The sequence below is a fragment of the Zootoca vivipara genome, chromosome Z1 (genome assembly GCF_965207765.1).
Source record: "Zootoca vivipara chromosome Z1, rZooViv2.hap1.1, whole genome shotgun sequence".
Taxonomy (NCBI): domain Eukaryota; kingdom Metazoa; phylum Chordata; class Lepidosauria; order Squamata; family Lacertidae; genus Zootoca; species Zootoca vivipara.
The window spans coordinates 61,681,767-61,702,057 of NC_142583.1; the positions used below are offsets into that span (position 1 = coordinate 61,681,767).

The window sequence follows — 20,291 nt, forward strand, 5'->3', positions numbered from 1 at the left end:
CGTACCAGATGGAGCTGATAAACAGCTGCCCTGGACACGGAGTTGACCTGTGCCTCCATGGACAGCTGTGAGTCTAAAATGACTCCCAGGCTGCGCACCTGGTCTTTCAGGGGCACAGTTACCCCATTCAGGACCAGGGAGTCCTCCACACCCGCCCGCCTCCTGTCCCCCACAAACAGTACTTCTGTCTTGTCAGGATTCAATCTCAATCTGTTAGCCGCCATCCATCCTCCAACCGCCTCCAAGCACTCACACAGGACCTTCACCGCCTTCACTGGTTCTGATTTAAAAGAGAGGTAGAGCTGGGTATCATCAGCATACTGATGGACACCCAGCCCAAACCCCCTGATGATCTCTCCCAGTGGCTGCATATAGATGTTAAAAAGCATGGGGGAGAGGACAGAACCCTGAGGCACCCCACAAGTGAGCGCCCAGGGGTCTGAACACTCATCCCCCACCACCACTTTCTGAACACGGCCCAGGAGGAAGGAGCGGAACCACTGCATGACAGTGCCCCCAGCTCCCAAGCCCTCTAGACGGTCCAGAAGGATGTTATGGTCGATGGTGTCAAAAGCCGCTGAGAGATCCAGCAGAACAAGGAAACAGCTCTTACCTTTGTCCCTAGCCCGCCGGAGATCATCGACCAGTGCGACCAAGGCAGTTTCAGTCCCATGATGAGGCCTGAATCCTGACTGGAAGGGATCCAAATGGTCCGCTTCTTCCAGGCGTGCCTGGAGTTGTTCCGCAACCACTCGCTCAATCACCTTGCCCAAGAATGGAAGATTTGAGACTGGGCGATAGTTGGCCATATTGGCCGGATCTAAAGATGGTTTTTTAAGAAGCGGTTTAATAACCGCCTCTTTCAGCGGGTCTGGGAAGGCTCCCTCATGGAGAGAAGCATTTACCAACCCGCGAAGCCCATCGCCCAGCCCTTCCTGGCTAGCTTTTATAAGCCAGGATGGGCAAGGATCAAGGAGACAGGTGGTTGGTTTCATTCGTCTAAGCAGCCTGTCCACATCCTCGGAGGTAACAGATTGAAATTGATCCCACAAAACTTGACTAGACAGGACTCTAGCACTCCCCCGCCCCGGCCCTGCTCCCACGGTGGAGTCTACCTCTTCCCGAATCTGAGCGACTTTATCTGCAAAAAACTTTGCAAAATCATTGCAGGAGATCATGTGGCCCGTACTGGGCCCGGATGGAGCAGGTGGTTCCGCTAAATTGCGAACCACCTGGAAGAGTCTCCTCCTGCTGTTTTCTGCAGATGCGATGGAGACGGTGAAGAAGGTCCTCTTCGCCGTCGCCATTGCCACTTGGTAGGCTCGAAGTTGAGCTCTAGCCCGTGTCCGGTCTGATTCAAAATGAGTTTTCCGCCACCGGCGCTCTAGCCGTCTCAACGACTGTTTCATTGCCCTCAGCGCCGGGGAAAACCACGGGGCTGTCCGGGCTCCATGCAATCTGAGAGGGCGCTTCGGAGCCAGACAGTCAATAGCGCTGGTTAACTCCGCATTCCAGCGGGCCACCAGGGAATCAGCTGAAAGGCCATCGACATGGGATAAAACATCCCCTACCACTCTTTGGAAGCCAATTGGATCCATTAAGTAGCGGGGGCGGACCATCCGAATCGGTCCCACCTCCCTGCAGAGGGAAAGGGTTGCGGAGAAGTCCAGTTGCACCAGAAAGTGATCTGACCATGGCACTTCTTTTGTTTCGCTTTTACTTAATGTCAGATCACCCTCGCCTAAGATATTATATAAAGATTTATAGACAACTGGAGTAAACATTTTTTAAAAATTTCAAGCATGTCTCTAACAGATCATGGGAAAATATTTTAAATGTAATAAGAGGTTATTAAAAATCTCTTCCTGGGGAGCTGCATGGTTTTGTGTTTGGAAACAGATTATATATTGGAATATATATATACGCATTAATCTGTGTGGAAAAGATTATATATACTTTCCTTGGGGGTGGGGTGGTGGCTGTTTTTCTTCATTCATGTTACTGTGGTATTTATTAATTCCAATAAATTATCGATGACTACTGCAAAACAAAACATTACCAGCAATATTTAAAAGCACAGTTGGAGAGCTAGAGAGCTGAGGCAACAAAATCATCCGTGGAGAATCTTTAGTTAAGATTTGTATGAAACCGTTGCAGAATCCTCTTGGGGTCTTTAAAAACTCTTCTTTCAGTGCACAAAGCTCTTATCCATTGGTAATTACAGTTGCCAAGTGTTCTGAGTCCCTTTTGGCTGGGCTGGCTTCTGCTGTTTAGTCAGAACTCCCTCCCCCGCTCCCTTAGGAAATACATTTTCTTGTTCATTGGAGAAAGTGGTGATCCACAAAATGCCCTGAGCTGGCATTAAGTTTCTTTGATTATTAGCAGAGTATCATTCTCTGCCATGCTTTGCAATTCCATTCAAAGTGCTGTGTGCTGATTTGTAATTCTCCCCCAAGACTGAGCAAACGCCACAGTCTTGATGACAGAGAAAGGGTGTGCAAGTAACCCTGCCAAAAGCTGTTCATGCTCGAATGAGAAGTGGTGTGTGGAGAGATGATGTAGAGGGGACAAGTATGCACTAAATCCTTTTACAAGTGGTCGATTACAAGTGGTCGATTCCAGAGCAACTTTTGAGAAGGCAGGGTTAGGGGGCTTTCCTGAGAGATGCAAGTTTATGTTTCAATCCAGATTGGCCACGTGACCCGATGTTTTCTTGGAAATTTCACCTCCTTGGGCTTAAACCTATTTCGATGCATGAGGAGTTACTAGTTAAGGTTACTGTTCATCTGGGCTGCCCAGTATCTCGGAGTCATGTGGCTGAAAAACCTAATTTGTGGTTCTTCTTCTTTGCTATCGGTTTTTGCCATAATGCCTGCAGGCTTATCTCTATATCCACAAATGCTACTGGTGTTTTTCCATTAAGCTGGTATTCTAGGAAGAGCCAGCAAGCAACATCTATGCATGTGCAACATCTGAAAAGAAGATACCACCTGGAAAGTGAATACTAGAAAAGCTTTGGCATATTTAATCCATATGCTGCATTTTGAGAAAAGCTTAATGTTGCATGTGTGTTAAAGCCCTATTATTTTTCCTCATCTCTAGGCACGCATATCATTCTACTTCAACACCTCCAGTATTTCCTCCCAAAAACCCTACTGATTTGAAACTGCACAAAGGAAGTGTGTCTCTGCAGAGTTCAGACGCTGTCATCATCCATCCTGGGGCTATGCTTTCCATGTTGGACCTCTTGGTCTCTGTTGGGTCAAATACACAGCCAGAAGTGAGAACCTTTTCAAATATACTGCTTACCCTATAGGGTTAAGTTAATAAAGCTTAGAAAGGAATACATTGGGGGAGTTTAAGATCTGTTTTAACCTAATTCATTGCTTTATCTTAAAGTTAACTCTTGAGCTTTACTAGGAAGCAGTGAATTTGAATCTTAGACACTGTAAAAGTTATTGGCTTGAATCAAAAAGAGCAGCACAACCAACTAGTTCCCTCTGATCAAAGAAGGTCTGGATTTTTCATCTTTTGGTCTGTTTCTAGAACAGTAGCTCCCTGTGCTACATAGCAGACAAAGCACATTTGAAATGGGAAACCAGGGGGTTTCCAAAGTTTATGGCATGACATGAGGACCTGCTGGGCACTTTGAAATATTTGAGAGTTCCTAAATAAGCTAATTGGATTCCAGCCGTTACCTACAGAATACATGCCAACTTGAGAACTCTGCCTTATGAGATTTAAAGGTGCCCATCATTTGTTAGTCCTTGATAGCTATATTTCAAAAAGCCAAAATCAGTAGTAGCAGAAACCTGACTTTTCTAACACAACTGTTGCTTTGTTGTTGTTTTTAAAAACTATATAACAAGCATCTACACTAAGTGTAGATTCCACAGTACACAAATAAAGTATAGGACAGACTGCTTTTGTCAGCTGATAGTATGAAAATATGTGAGTTGGACATTAATTCTATTTATAAAATATGTATACTTGTTCTTGGCTAATTTGATCAGTAAACTGTCAAATAAAAATGATCAGAGTTTAACAACCAGAATCCTAAAGGCTATTTTAAGTGCCCCTAAGAGTTTGTGGTTGTCCTGAGGTTGTTGTGTTTTTTTACTTTTCTTTCTTTGAGCAGCAGACCACTGTGCAGTATCCTAAATTTTACACACACACACACACACACACACACACACACACACACACACAACGGCAAGTGGCACAATTTTCTTGAGTGTTTTCTTACAGATTTGTTTTGTCTTTGCTTCATTTATGCCTGTGCAAAATTTGTAGCATGCCCTAGATCTTCAGCTGGCAGTGGCCAACATCTTGCAGTCTCTAGTGCACACCGAAAGAAATCAGCAAGTCATGTGTGAAGCTGGACTCCATGCACGACTTCTGCAGAGATGTAGTGCAGCTCTTGCCGATGAGGACCACTCTTTGCACCCGCCACTCCAGAGGATGTTTGAAAGGTTGGCCTCTCAGGCCTTGGAACCAATGGTGCTGAGGTAAGTAGAAGAGTAGGTTTAATTCAAATTCTCATAATTCACATTTGATTTGATTATTTGATTCCTGGACTTTTAAAAAAATCTCTAAGTGGTGTACAAAAAACTGAAGCAACAACAGGCAACTTAAACAAGAAATTACAAAAATACACAGCTACAAAAAAAGTTACATTCATACAAAGTTACTAATAGAGGCGAATCAATTTCCATTCATTACCTTCTGACACACACCCCTCTCAGCCTCTAGGTTCTCACCCAAGGTCCAAACAAACTCTCAGCTCACTCACAAAAGCCTCACAATTAGAACAGTTCCTGGAAACAGCAGACAGCAGGTTTTTTGAGTTTCCCAGGAAGTCCAGAGGATGGGGACCCCTCATAGCTCTTTCTTCACATTCTTTCCTCTCCTCCTCCTGCTGCTGCTGATCATGGAAATTAATGTATTTTATTGAATTGACATGGAGGTTGGCCTTAGGATTATTTAAAGAGAGAGAAGAATGAATCTAGTATTAAACTTCCTTAAGTTTATATTGCTGACATTCCCTGTTTCTGTTTATCATGGCACCGAGAGAGTGAGAGAGTTCTTTTGCACTGTGCAAAACATATTGAAATAGGTCAGCATTTGAAACTGCTTCACACATGACATGGGAACAATCTCCACATTTTAAAAAAAAGTATTATACACTGTCACTTTCACAAACACTTGTTTTGCTTTAAGCACCTTGATAATGAAGTTGGTGATTTGTGAACAGGAGAAGCTTCATGAACTGAAGCAGCTGTCGTGTTTTACTGTTCTATCCATAGGGTGAGGGAGAGCGGGGAAAGCTGAAAGAAACACTACAAAGTTGAACTATGATGCACTGAAAACTATTTTAATGTTTCAAATGTGGCCCTGTAAAATGTACATCTGGGAATATGTTCATAAATGTTAGGTGAACTGAGCTGTGGTGTGTATGCAGTTTTAGTTTGTCTAAATTGATAGCATTTGAAATCAAGCACTTGAAGGTGATGTGTCTGTATCTTAATCTGTTTCTGCATCTACTTCCCAATACAAAAAGCCCCCATAATTATGCCAAGAGGATTTTGTCTCCTCTGAGACCATATGGACATTGGTGAAGTAGATGTGGATCACTACAGTTCTGCTACTCTTGGTAGCCCTTTTCTGTAGAAAACAAAAGTTTTGTAAAAGGTTCTAGATAAGTTGTAGTTATTTATATCTAGCACGAGTATAAGACAAATGTTTTATATCTAAATAAAATTTAGGGGTTTTTTTGTCTGTATTTTGCTTTGTTTAATTTCTAAATAGTTTTTGATTAAACACATTTTAATGTATATATATATGTTCGAGTGGCAGCTGTTGCACTTAATCAAATAAAAGGGAATGCAAATGACTTTGAAGCCTTTCTTATTTTCCCTCTACATTTTTCCTCTAGGGAATTTTTACGTTTGGGAAATCCTCTGAATTGTGGAGCATGGGATAAAAAGCTGTTGAAACGATACAGAGTGCATAAACCAAGCTCGCTCAGTTATGAGCCAGAGTTGAGAAGTAAGTGTTTGAAATAGTTTTGAGGCACTCATTAGTAACCGCCAGACTGAAATCTGGCCATGCTTCAACAATGTTTCAGAGAGCTAACAAGTGAGATTTAATTAATGCTTGTAGGTAATAACAAGGAGTGAGGATTTCCCTTATGGAGCTTAATGATAGGTAACAGTTGGCAGCAATTCTGACTCTGGATGTGGCCAACTAGGACACTGGATCTGAAACAAGTATACAGCCCTGCTTTTAAGACAGCTTTTTCTTTCCAGATTAAAGATCTGGTCCTGCATGCACAGGTGCATGGCAGTTTTGAAACTTGGCTGTTCTCGCAAGGAAATAGCTTTTCACCCATGGATATAACTTTTAAAAGGCGCAAATTTGAGCAAATGTCTCTTCCCTACCAGTTAGATCAGGCATCCCCAAACTTCGGCCCTCCAGATGTTTTGGCCTACAACTCCCATGATCCCCAGCTAACAGGACCAGTGGTCGGGGGAGGTGGGAATTGTAGTCCAAAACATCTGGAGGGCCGAAGTTTGGGGATGCCTGAGTTAGATGAATCAATCGCTATTTTGTGGATGTATGCAAAGCTCAGGCTGTGTTAGGCAACTGCGTTACTGTTATGGAATGATGGACTCATTGCTAGATACACTGGATAAAGAGGGGTGATGCTTTTGGTTCTGTCACACCCCTTAATTTTGGTCAGTGGTGAAGAGGAGCAAATCATGCTGACGAGGGGTGGGGTTGGGGGGTTGGGGCTGAGCTGTAAGGCTCTGCTCCTCCAGCTGTTCCTGATCTCTTAACAAAGGTTAAAGGCCAGCCTGCTGTCTTGAACTGCTGAGGTATGGTTATTACAACCTGCCTTTTAATGCTTTTCTGTTTCCATTTACTGCAAAGTAGGACAGTTATTATTTCATATTGGTAAACCTCTGGCCTCAAATAAGGTAAAGGGTAAAGGAACCCCTGACCATTAGGTCCAGTCGTGACCGACTCTGGGGTTGCGGCGCCCATCTCGCATTATTGGACGAGGGAACCGGCGTACAGCTTCCAGGTCATGTGGTCAGCATGACAAAGCTGCTTCTGGTGAACCAGAGCAGCACACGGAAACATGGTTGGCAGCAATTCCGCTGTAGCAGTACCTATTTATCTACTTGTACTTTGATGTGCTTTCAAACTGCTTGGCTGGCAGGAGCTGGGACCGAGCAACGGGAGCTTACCCCGTCGTGGGGATTCGAACTGCCGACCTTCTGATCGGCAAGCCCTAGGCTCTGTGGTTTACCCCACAGCGCCACCCGCGTCCCCTGACCTCAAATAGTGAATGGTATATACTACTGGGTGCTCCCAAATTTCCATTTGTTTTACTGATATTACAGCAATTAAGACCTACTGTTCTTTAATTGCAAAGAAGAAAGGAAGGATTTTATTTTCTCTGGTCACAGCCCAGTTAATCTGGCATAGCAGAGCTCGATTTAATTTTAAATACTTCCATTTATGTTGGCTACGTTGTAGTTAATTAACCTGTGTTTAGAAAACCTTGCATTTGTATAGATAAAACTTCTGTTACAGAAGTTTCACAGGCAGTTAATTTTGATGCACATTGTTTGCAACCACCTGGAGTCCATTGGTGGCTACACCATGTAAACTGGTAGTCATGCGAATCAACCGTGGGTTGAATGGCAAAAATATTTTGGGAGTTTGTAGGAAAAGACAAAGTCTTTTGTATTTGGGTTCCCTTACTGACAATACTAATCTCGTGTGGATCTTCTATTTTTTTTAAATTTAAAAAAGTGTTTCGTTTTTTAACTTCTGCTATAGATAGCATGATTACATCAATGGAAGGCCTGGGTACTGACTGTGTGTTCAGTTTACATGAAGATAACCACTACAGGATAAGCAAGAGCCTCCTAAAACCAGCAGAAGGAAGCACAGTACCCCTGACGAGGGTGAAATGTTTGGTTTCCATGACAACCCCACATGATATTAGACTTCATGGCTCAGCAGTTACTCCTGCGTTTATTGAATTTGACACGTCTCTTGAAGGGTTTGGGTAAGGTCTCGTAAAGGCTCTTTTCTTTCTCTTTTCTTGTTACAGAATAATGTTTGCAGTTCCTAATGAACTTCTTCGATTTTTAAAACCATTAGTTGTGCCATGGAAGAAGTGGCACCGACACCCAGTTCTCAAAAAAAAAATCCCTTCGTTCCCTAGAAAATTTTTGTCAGAGGAAATGGAATGGAATCAGTCTTGGAGAAATATAATTAATAATTCAAGTAGCAGCTTTAGAAAGGCAGTTCAGTGATCATGGAATAATCTCAGCATATTTGATTATTGTAGATTAAATATACACCTTCGCTTTCTTGAGCAACTTGTCTATTTTACTCAGGTTCCCCCCCCTCTAATCTGTAAAGAGGCTTAATCTGCAAAGTTGGTATCTTAAAAGTATGCATTAATATTAAATTCTGTAATTCACTTATTCAAGTATTTATACAAGGAATTATCTTCACAAAATGAATTCTCGTTCATGCTCTTGAGAAAAGGAGCCATGCTCCTAATGCTGGCTTGATCATTAAGGGATCAAGAGCGTGTTGCGCAATCTGTATTTTCCCTCTTTTATACCCCCCCTTTGCTTAAAATTCTCCCTCTGTTCCCTACCATGGACTCAGTGATAACACCTATGGGTGTTGATTGGAAGTACTGTTCCTAACTCATTGATCTTTATTTAACAGCTGTCTGTTCTTACCAAGTTTGGCCCCTCATAATGCACCTACCAACAATGTGGTCACAACTGGGCTTATTGATGGCACTGTGGTCAGTGGAATTGGAACTGGTAAGTCCTTTTCCATAGCCATATGGGGTGGATTTGGTGCATCTGTCATCTTCTGAAAGTATAACTCCTGTTGACTCAGTTTACTTTTAATTTATGTAAATAAATCCTCTTGAATGCACCAGGAAGGTGCAAGATTGCAACAGGAGAAAAGCTATGTTTATTGTAATGGAGCTCCATCAGACTACTGCAAAGTGTTTCCTGCAGCCAAAATTGTGCAGGACTTTTTGATATAATGAAAAGTAATGGTAAGCATAGGCACAGAAAAAAAATAACCCAGTGGCAGAAGAGCCATTTAGTTCTTACATGGAGCTGGTTGCCAGGGGCGATTAACCTTTTACATCCCGGGGGTGCTTTGGTGATCAGCAGTGGCCATGGCCATTATTTGCACACTCTCCATTGCCACACAGGTAGCACACATACTCACTACACCTGTACATAGAGCTCTGTCTACCAAGGCAGGATGAGCACTCTTGCAAAACCACTCCCATCCTAATTCATCCCCCCCCCCTTTGTGGGTGGAGGGCGACACTGCCTTTTTACATTTTGCAGAAGGGTTCCGTGAAGAGTAAAATACAGGATTTCCAGCCCCCTCAACCCTGTCACTGAGCCAGCAGAGGAGTTTTATTCCCTGATCATAGCGCAGAGCATCACCAATGCCCAGATAGGGAAATAAGGCTGTGGGGAGCTGGTTGGCATGTGGCATGCTGGCTGCATCCAGCTCACAAATGAGCAGCATGCTCAACTGTACCTGTTACTCCCCTGCTTTCCCCCAACTAGGTAGAAAGAATCCGGAGTTTTGCATTTATCTAATTATTAGAGCTGAGCTGAACTGGGGTCACGAGCTGCATGAACATTTTCTTGCTCCTCACAAAGCAGCCCCCCCCCCTTGTGGAAGATTGGTGGGGGAGACTTGAAACAGCATGTAGAAGGAGGGAAAGCATCCTTACTATAACTAGGATGATACTGCCTGTTTTGCCACACCATAACAAAGGAAGTGCAAAAGCAGATCACAGCAAGACGTGGTGTTAGCTAGATGCAGATCTGAATACCACGACAAGGGAAGGGAAAGGGAGTACATTTCTCAGTTTCCAAGGCAACCGGGCAACTGTATTCTTTGAATTTCTGTAGGGAATATGTCTTCATATTGCCAAAACAATAAAGCAACTTGTCCTGCCCCGACATATTGTGCTAGGGGAACAGGCAGTGTAGGAGACATCCACATGCCCCTCCCAAGCAGGGGAAATGCCACTTCATTTGTCTTCATTGGCGTCGGTTCATAACCAAATCTGATTGGCTACATAGCATGATATCGTCTCACTCAGAGTCTGATCCCTGGTTGGCTGTGATCTGAGATGGTGGGAGAGAGCTGGAATATTGTCTTGTGGGGTTGGGGGGACTTTATGTTGTAAAATCCGAAAACATGAAGAAAAGAAGAGGAGAACAGATTGGCCACCCCTGTTCTATAGCATTCTTGGTGTGAGCATGTGGAAAAGGTTAATGTTTAGGCTTTTTCTATTGTGATTTCATAATTGACCCAATTGGGTTTGCTCCTCCTAGTGCTTGAAGGCAGGAATGTGGTCACCCCACAGGAAACTTCTGCCCGGCTCCATTGCCTTGGGGGGGCCCCAGTTGCATTCCTGTCTTTCACTCAAGGTGGTAGCTTTAGAATTACTCCCTGATGCAAAGACTGCGTTTCAGGGTCAATTTCATTGTCTTTTCATCTTGTGTTCATCCCCCCCTTCTTCTTACAGGAGAGAGACTTTTCCCACCCCCATCTGGATTGAGCTACTCAAGTTGGTTTTGTATAGAACATTTTAGTACAGCTCCAAATCATCACCCAGTCAGGTTACTTACAGTTGTAAGACGGGCAAACAGCTCCGAGCAGCACTATATATGCCTTGCCATTGTCCTTTCTGCAAAAGACCGGTCACTGATTGTTTCAACTAAAGAAGAACTGCTTCAGAACTATGGTAAGAACACTGTGCAGCATATATTCCTCACCATTCTGTGTTATTGTGACAAGAAGGCATAAAGCCCATGCTCCTCCCTAAAACCAGAATGGAGTGATGAGTTTGAGCAGTCCTTTTCCCACTTATGTGCCCAGTTTCAACATTAGATTTCCTGATTTATTAAACCACATTTTCCCCTGTGACATCTGAACTGGGAAACATTGATTTCTAGGTTTTCTTCAAACCAGGATTGCAATTTTTCCTCCCTTCTATCAACAGTTACTTTTAGAAAAGTTTTAACTGCTGCATTTCTGAATGCAAATAACTTGCCCAAATCATAACATTCTTAATATTTTTTTAAAAGGTGGGGAGCAGATAGGTCTAAATGTACAGTACTAAATCTTAATTTACGGTAGTTGAATCTGATGCTTTATTGGTGCACTGAAAGTATCAAAAGCTGGTGAATGACATCTTAAAAGAAGGCACCATCCCTCAGTCCTGGGAGGAGGCGTTCATAATCTTACTCCCAAAAGAACAAACTGAAGAAATTCAAGCGGCCAATTTTAGGCCGATTTCACTGCTGAATACAGATTACAAGATCTATGCTACCATCATGGCGGAAAGACTGAAGCGGGTTCTGAACAGAGTGATTGGTCAAAATCAACAAGGGTTTCTACCAAAGAGGAAAATGGCTAAAAACATAAGGGTACTTATAAACACAATTGAATTTTTGGATTGGCATCCGGGGAAGAAAGCTGCTTTTGCGTTTTTGGATGCAGAAAAAGCTTTCGATAACCTAGGTTGGGAGTTCATGCTGAAGGTAATGGGGAAAATAGGTATAAATGGGAGCTTTGCGAAAGGAATTGAGGCAATTTACAAAAAACAGGTAGCAAAATTAATAATAAATGGAAATTTGTCTGAAGAATTTGAAATTGGTAAAGGAACTAGGCAGGGGTGCCCACTCTCGCCCCTATTATTTATCATGTCAATAGAATGTTTAATTAAGGAAATTAAAGAGGAGGATGAGATTAAAGGAATCAGAATCAAAAAATTTACCCATAAGATAAAGGCTTTCGCGGATGACATCATAGTAATGCTAGAGGACCCAATTGATTCGATAAGTAAATTTAAACAAAAATTGAAAGAATATGGGGAAGTTTCCGGATTCAAGGTGAATGTTAACAAAACTAAATTAATGGTCAAAAATATAAGGAAGGAAGAGGCAGAGGAATTAGAAAAATTGGCAGGGTGGAAGATAATCAATAAAGTAAAATACTTAGGCATAAATGTAACCCCCAATAATATTAATTTATTTGATGATAATTATTCGAAATTATGGAAGGAGATAAATGAGGACCTAGAGAGATGGGGAAAGCTAAATTTATCAATATCAGGAAGGATTGCGGCAATAAAAATGGCGATCTTGCCGAAGGTCTTATTTTTGTTCCAAATGCTCCCAATAATAGGCAAGAAAAGTACCTTTGAGGAATGGAGGAAAATTATAAGCAGATTTGTGTGGGCGGGGGGGAAACCCAGGATACAATACAGACTGCTAACAGAAGCAAGAGAGAGAGGGGGATGGGGGGTCCCTGACCTAAGGTTATACTATGTGGCGGCCAGCTTTGGCTGGATAAAAGATTGGCTGACTCTAAAAGACCAAGAACTCCTTGAATTGGAGGGATTCAGAAACACTAAGGGGTGGCATGCCTATCTGCTGTTGGAAAAGAAAGGTAGCCAAAGAGAATTTACAGACCATATATTTAAAAAATCATTATACCAAACATGGATTGAATTTAAAGAATGGGTGGAACCACAAAGTGCATGGTGGGCGTCCCCAGTGGAAATGATGGCTACAGGCACTTGTGGAGGAAGGGGGAGGTGGCCAACCTATCAAGAATTATTAATAAAGGAAAATGATCAATGGTACTTGAAATCTTATGAAAAGATCAAAGAATATTGCCAAAGTTGGCTACACTATGGACAGGTTCAAAGTATTTTTAAAACACATAAGGAGAAGGGTTTTCCGGAGAAAGAGTCCAAACTCCAAGAATTGATAATTAAAGAGGGGGAAAAACCATTGGGGAAGATGTATAAATTCCTATTAGAAGAGGAATTAAAAGATGAATTGACCAAGAGTGTCATGATAAAATGGGCTATGGATATCGGGAAAACGATTTCTGTAAACCAATGGGAGAAATTATGGAGAGTGGACTCTAAGTTTACAGCATGTATGTCTATCAGGGAGAATATGTTAAAAATGTTCCACAGGTGGTATGCCACCCCGGAAAAAATCGCTAAATTTTACAAAGTAGGGGATGGCAAATGTTGGAAATGTAAAAAGAAAATTGGAACTTTCTATCATTGCTGGTGGACTTGCCCAGAGGTGGCCAACTTTTGGAATAAAATTTACGAAAAGATTTAAAAAATGCTAAAATGTACCTTTGAAAAAACCCCGGAACTATTTTTGTTAAGTCTCACTCCCTCTAACATTCCAAAAGATAGAGTGAATATTCTATTATATGCATGTGCCGCAGCTAGGATTCAGATGGCAATGAAATGGAAGGGAGATGCATTACCTACAATCCAAGAATGGCAGGAAAAATTACTCGAATATTTGAAGATGGCGAAACTGACAGCTATAACTAGAGACGTACCCAGGCAGAAAATTATGCATGAATGGAGATATGTACAGGATTATATGGAAAAAGAGAATTTAGAATGTAATTTAATGATGTGCTTAGAGTAAAGAAACTATAAGAGGAGAATTCATCATAATGTGAATTTATTAGTTATGAATTATGTATAGACTTACTTTAGAACCCAGCAAGGGATAAGTAATATATCTAGGAACGCGTGTTACAAATAATAGGAATCAAATTTTTATCTTCCTTTTCTTTTCTTTTTTCTTTTTCTTTCCCTCTCTTCTTTTCTTCTTTCTTTCTTTTTTCTTTCTTCTCCGTACCGTAGAGCCTAGGCATTTTTATGTATAGGTTTGTTGTTTTTTCTTTCTTTTTCTTTTTTCCACTTTTAACTACGAACTTTAAATGTATTTTTGTCTTTATTTGATTTGCATATGTGTTTTTGTACTCTTTGAAATTTTTTGAATAAAGTTCTTAAAAAAAAAATATTGGTGCACTGAATAGAAAAATTGTGATACATAACATTTTTACTCTGTTACTTGCTACCTTGAGGCTATAGCACTGTGCTGGATGTCTAGCTACTTTTGATGATAACTACATACAGCCTGCTTCCTACTTGGGACTGTTCAATTAATGTATATATTTATATGGCAATAGGAGCTGATATTTAATTTTCTTTTGTCCTCAGTTGATGACTTCAGCGAAGAATCTTCCTGCTATGAAATACTCCCTTGTTGCACTCGTTTTCGTTGCGGCGACCATATAGTGGAAGGCCAGTGGCATCATATGGTTCTGGTTATGAGCAAAGGCATGCTGAAAAACAGCACCGCTGCACTCTACATTGATGGGCAGCTGATAAATACTGTGAAGGTGAGTTGAATACAATGACAGTCTGATTCTTACTTGAGATAATGTATGTGAAGGACCTTTGCATGTTTTGTGTTTAAAGTTTTTTATTTTATTTTTTATAATAAATTTTTATTGATTTTACATAATAAAGAAAAAAACATACAGAACATATTGTCCCCCTTCTTCTGACCCCCCACCTCCACGAGCCCCCTCCTGCCACAAGAGAGTCCCATGAAAAGTGGGCAGTCAAAGGTGGTCCATTTTATAATTGGGTTTGTCCCCACCCCACCCTCCCTCCCAGAACCCCTCCCTGCCACCAAGAGGCTCTAGTATGGCAGGGAGAGATGCAGGCGAGTGTCCACCCAACTATCTATCTAAGCAAACATTATTGATTAAATTGTGTTTAAGGTTTGAGTACAACCTGGAGTGGTTGCCTTGCGTTGCTGATGGGGTTGGCTTTGAAATCATGGTCCAGCTGTTAAAGTGAAGCGGGTGTCTTCTTCTGAACCAGATTGTGCATTGTGGGTGCATGTGAGATCAGTGTTAATCGGTTATCAGAGATCAAAGCACAGTTTTTGATGCCATGATCAGAACCTTCTTTCCAGGTGTTCTGTAATCCTGGGGTCCATACTACTGGTTTTTTGAAATCTTCTTTTAAAGGCCTGGAGTTATCTTGTTTCCCTTGGGGGATTTCTTCCAGATGACTAGCCTTGAATAGCATACAGAATAGCTGGTTAGCAGAGGGAGTAGGCTGTCTCTCTCAATCACAAACGCAGTGAACCATCCAACACCACAAACCCAATTCTGTACCTGAGACAAGAAGCTATTAAGAAAACAGCACAGTTTTACGAAAAATTTGTCTAGCGAATTGCGGTTTCCCATAGGAATGCATTGAAATTCAATTAATGCGTTCCTATGGGCAAAATTTTTTTTTTAAAAAAAAATTCAATGCATTCCTATGAGATTTGCTAGACGAATTTTTCGTTATAAGAAAAGACCCGTGGAACGAATTAAATTCGTCTAGCGAGGTACCACTGTACTTCACTTTGGTGATGTGAGACTTGCTTCATTTGCTACTGCTTTTGTTCCTGCTGGCGCTAGCCGGCCATCACTAGGAGAGAAGGATGGAGTCAGGTTGGAGAAGATATGAAGGGATGACTTTAAATGGAGGCAGGGAAAAGCAGGGAGTGTGAAGGAATTGTATGATTTTGGGTTTTGTGTTGGTTGCGTTTTGAAGGAGATCAATTCCAACGTTTTAAGTGTTTGGGAAGGACATTGCTTTATGCCTTGGATTAAGGGCGAGAGGGGATATGTGTCTGGTCCTACCTTTGAGTGATTTGTGAGAGGAGAGATGAGGGATTGATTTATTTGAACCATTTGTTTATATCAGTACGTTTACGTGATTTGGAGAATATTCAGATTGGATGGATTTGGAAAAGAATTAATCTTTTTATTTTATGTTTGCGCATCTGTGTGTATTTTTAAACACAAATATCACATGTGTTCTTACCGCCAGGGGTATTCTTAGGTCTCTTGTCAGAGAGGAATTTTCTTGTTGAAATATTTCATTGAATGGATGGTGCATTTATAAATGAAACAACCTTTTCACTAAAGATGCAGTTGTGCTGTGCACTCCTGTGCATGCTTACTCAGATGTTAGCTGTTCAGTGAAGCTTATCTCCGGTAAGTGTGCATAGGATTGCAGCATTAAATGCTTAACACATGTTGCTAAATTTTGAAGGTGGTTTTTCTCATTTTTCGTTCCTTTTTTCTGATACTGTAAAAACTTTTTAAAAGCAGCCTTTCTTCCTTGAAAGTATGCCTGGAAAGACAGTTTCATGCTGAAATACTTTATATACATATGCAAATATATGCAAATTTAACCAGATTAAATTCCCTCTGGAGGGAATGTTCAAAATGTTTGCCATCAGTACATGTGGTCTAATCACAGTCAGCTTGTGTAGCTTCTTATTCTGTTACAGACTTCCATTAATGTTTAGATGAATTTATGTATGCTTAAAAAATGGTTTTTTTCTGATCAGCATTGGTATTTATTTTACAGCTTCATTATATTCACAGTAGTCCTGGGGGTTCAAGTTGTGCTAATCCACCAGTAGTCAGCACAGTTTACACCTATATAGGCTCGCCACCTGCTCAACGGCAGCTCTCATCCCTTGTTTGGCGTCTGGGGCCAACCCATTTCTTAGAAGAGGTCTTGCCTCCATCAAGTGTTAGCACGATTTATGAACTAGGACCAAACTATGTTGGAAGCTTTCAAGCTGTATATATGCCATGTAAGTAAAAGTTATCCTAGTGTGGTGTTTTTTGTTTGTTTGCTTGTCTTTTGATTTGGGTTGGAGTAGGATTAATTTATTCACATACACAGAAAGGAAACACACACACACACACATGATATCACTTTGAGAAGCAAGCACGTTCTTTATTCAAAGCAGTACTATCACAAAAAATTCTTCCTCAGTCAAAACTATTGTAACTTGGCACCTGCAAAGAAACAAAAGGGGAGGAGACCTCATAGGTGCACAAAATACAATTTAGCTACTTTGTGATAATTTTAGTGCAATCTTAAAATGAGATATAATACTTTAAACTGAGGATTTATTAATTTGGCTCAAGATGGTAAAATCCTAAAGAGTTTAGCTAGTAACCCCCCCCCCGCAATATAGTTTAATTAATTTATATTATAGAATTTAATTATAGAATTAATTAACATTGTTCTTTAGTGTTTACGTATTGCACTTTGCACACTAGCTTACACGCCTTTACAAGAGAGTTAGACAAATTCACGGTGAATAGGCCTCTATAGTAATGGTGACTATACATGCCATCCAGTTTCAGGGGCCATTTATTGCTAGAGTACCAGTTGCTGCAGAACTGCAACAAGGAGATGGCTGTTGAATTCCTGCCACTGTTTGTGCCCTTACCAGGTCTGGGTGGTCACTGTGGGAGACAAAACACTGGGCAAAGCAGGGCATTGTCTTATCCACTACGTTGCATCAGCTCATAGTGAAATGTGTTTCTCTCATTCTGAAGGCAAGGATTCAAAACCAGAAGGAGTCAGCCCATCTCCAGTATCGTTGGTCCCAGAAGAGAAAGTTTCTTTTGGCCTCTATGCACTCTCTGTTTCGTCACTGACAGTGGCAAGGATTAGAAAAGTTTATAACAAACTAGACAGTAAGGCCATAGCCAAGCAGGTAAGCTGGAACACTCATGTTGAAGAAGACTTTACCATCTGGCTAGTTTTATGATTTTAACTCGAGAAGTGCCATGTTACGTGATTGTGGATGTCACACAAATGTTTCAGTACTGAGGAATATCCAGAAGAGCATGCACCATCACTGTTAATATTGGAAGCTATGCATGTGTGCTGGGGCTGCTAAATTGAGACTAAGGTGTTAACCTTTTATTTGTGTATTTTATTTATCAAAATATTTATATATGACTATTTCTTTTTTTAAATAACAAAAAATCAAAGCTTGCAGCAATAAAACCACACATAAAACCACACAGTAAAAGCTATATAAAAAGTTTAAATCAAACATCAATTAGCTGTTGTGGAAATATGTGTTCTTAAGTGTCTGCAGAATAGAAAAGTTAGCAGCAAGCATTTAAAGCTGAAACAGAGAAAACAGTTGGAACTAATTTCCTTAGTTGTTAATAGCTTGTGCGTAGATATCTTTCTTTTAATTTATTAAACAAAATTCATATACTCCTTGATTGTAATAAAACCCCTTTTACAAAAAAATACATTAAAAAACTAGTAAAGGTAAAGGGACCCCTGACTGTTAGGTCCCATCATGACCGACTTTGGGGTTGTGGCGCTCATCTCGCTTTACTGGCCGAGGGAGCCAGCGTACAGCTTCTGGGTCATGTGGCCAGCATGACTAAGCCACTTCTGGCGAACCAGAGCAGCGCACGGAAATGCCGTTTACCTTCCCTCCAGAGTGGTACCTATTTATCTACTTGCACTTTGACATGCTTTCGAACTGCTAGGTGGGCAGGAGCTGGGACCGAGCAACGGGAGCTCACCCCGTCGTGGGGATTCGAACCACCGACCTTCTAATCGGCAAGCACTAGGCTCTGTGGTTTAGACCGCAGTGCCATCCATATCCCATAAAATATTAGTAAAAACAGTTAATATGATTTTGTTTTGAATGATTTTGGATAGTAAAGTACATCTAGGTGTCTGGATAGGCTTCCCAAAAATAAAATGTTTTAAGCCGGCACCAAAAAAAGTATAATGAAGGTGCCTGCCTGATGTCAGTAGTAATAATATTTATCATTACTGATAATTTTATTCATTATAGTAATTAATGATAATATAGCAGTGATCATTTAGTAGCTAGTAATGTGTGTTCTTATGACCTCTTTTATACAATATTGCTGAGTAGCAAAGCTATTAGTCTTTTTGTAGACATATTTGGGTATTTTTATTTTATTTTTATTTTTTAAATTTTTATTTATACCCCGGCCAGAGCCAGGCTCAGGGTGGCTAACACCAAATATGAAATACAATAAAACGTAATAGAAACACACACACACACACACACACACACACACACACACACACACACACAAAAGCACTAATTTCTTCTCCCTCTCCTGGGTCTACCAGTGCTAAAGTGTGATATGAAAAAATCATATAAGTGCAGAGTGGGAGATGACCATGGGAAATTGGACTTTGTAAGATCAGCTGTTTGTTTTTTTCATATTGATTTCCCTGTCTTTACTTCTAAATTTTAGAGAGATATACTCTAACAGAACTGGAGAACATTGGGTTTAATGAAATTCAGGACCCACTATATGCTTAGCATTTTTACAGAAGCCACCTCTGGTCTCCTTTTATGATGCCTCTATCTATATGGACCCACAAAGAGTTGGCTCAAGTCCATAAATTAAAAGCAAATTAAACCATATCTGCTAACCTGTTCTTTAAAACTTCCAAGAGAAATACTTCCACTGCCCCTTTAGGTTGCTAGTTCTGCTACCTCACATCTCAGCCTGCATTAATCCTTGAATTAAAATTCAAGTGTTCAGAATTTACCTAACCTTACCTTTGGGGGGGGGGGGGCTAAGCATTATTCTGCCACTTCATGAAAATGTATTAAACACTTTGTGTCGCTGAAGAAACCCTCTAAATGATCAGTTTTCCTTGTTTTAATTAGTTGGCTGTTTCATCTCATGAGAATGCCACTCCAGTGAAGCTGCTTCACAATTCAGGAGGACATCTGAATGGACCCGCACGTACCATTGGTGCAGCTCTGATAGGATATCTGGGTGAGATGAGTTGCAGTTCTTTCACTTCTTTAGTTCCAGTGTTTAGTTGCAATATAGAGTTTAAGGTGCTTTTTACACATTGACCATGGTACTAGAGGCTCAGATCCAAGCTTGGGAGCCCTCTAAATTCTTTTCCTCCTAAGTAGAGGAACACCCAGCACATGGGATGGGGAATCCTGATCTCTGCCCCAATATCACAAACTTTAGGCATTGACTCATGCTCTTTGGCTTTGCCTTGTGGTGTTGGCACCTCTGCACAATAAAATAATAATTGAACATGATTGGCAGCATCCTGCTGTCCCTTAGAATACATATCTGGAACCTTGCCATGCTTATTTCTCCCTTGTTTACCAAGCAGTCTGCTCCTAGGAAATTCTCACAAGGTTTCTATCAACTCCTGGCCTATAGGCATCTGATTTGTAGTCCCTCCTCGTATGTCAAGATTTGTAATCTCCGAGAATTATTCTGTCCATGAATTATTATTATTTTTGATGGCCCATGCTTCGAAATCTATGATTCTTAAAATAGTCAAAGTTTGTGGTCTTTGCTTTTGTGGAGTTTGGATAAAACGTATGGAGCTTCTTACTGCTCTGTTGGCTGACCAGTCATATGCGAGTTGGTCCCTATTAGTGCCTTGGGCACTTTTCAAAATGAAAAGGCAGGATAAAAATCTGCTTCAGCAAATGAACATTACTGGT

At 41.0% G+C, this 20,291-nt stretch overlaps 1 protein-coding gene across 4 annotated transcripts in view; it reads left to right on the forward strand.

Annotated features, from left to right (window-relative positions):
• The window catches only part of WDFY3 (WD repeat and FYVE domain containing 3), a 128,592-nt gene that overhangs the window by 49,488 nt on the left and 58,813 nt on the right, over positions 1-20,291 (forward strand). For all 4 annotated transcript variants that reach the window (XM_035112489.3, XM_035112492.3, XM_035112491.3 and 1 more), the window contains 10 exons: positions 3,103-3,280; positions 4,294-4,508; positions 5,936-6,048; positions 7,852-8,083; positions 8,761-8,861; positions 10,613-10,831; positions 14,138-14,319; positions 16,361-16,592; positions 17,350-17,510; positions 19,482-19,593. In XM_035112489.3, the coding sequence (XP_034968380.3) occupies positions 3,103-3,280; positions 4,294-4,508; positions 5,936-6,048; positions 7,852-8,083; positions 8,761-8,861; positions 10,613-10,831; positions 14,138-14,319; positions 16,361-16,592; positions 17,350-17,510; positions 19,482-19,593 (1,745 nt within the window). The remainder of the gene's footprint in view (positions 1-3,102; positions 3,281-4,293; positions 4,509-5,935; positions 6,049-7,851; positions 8,084-8,760; positions 8,862-10,612; positions 10,832-14,137; positions 14,320-16,360; positions 16,593-17,349; positions 17,511-19,481; positions 19,594-20,291) is intronic.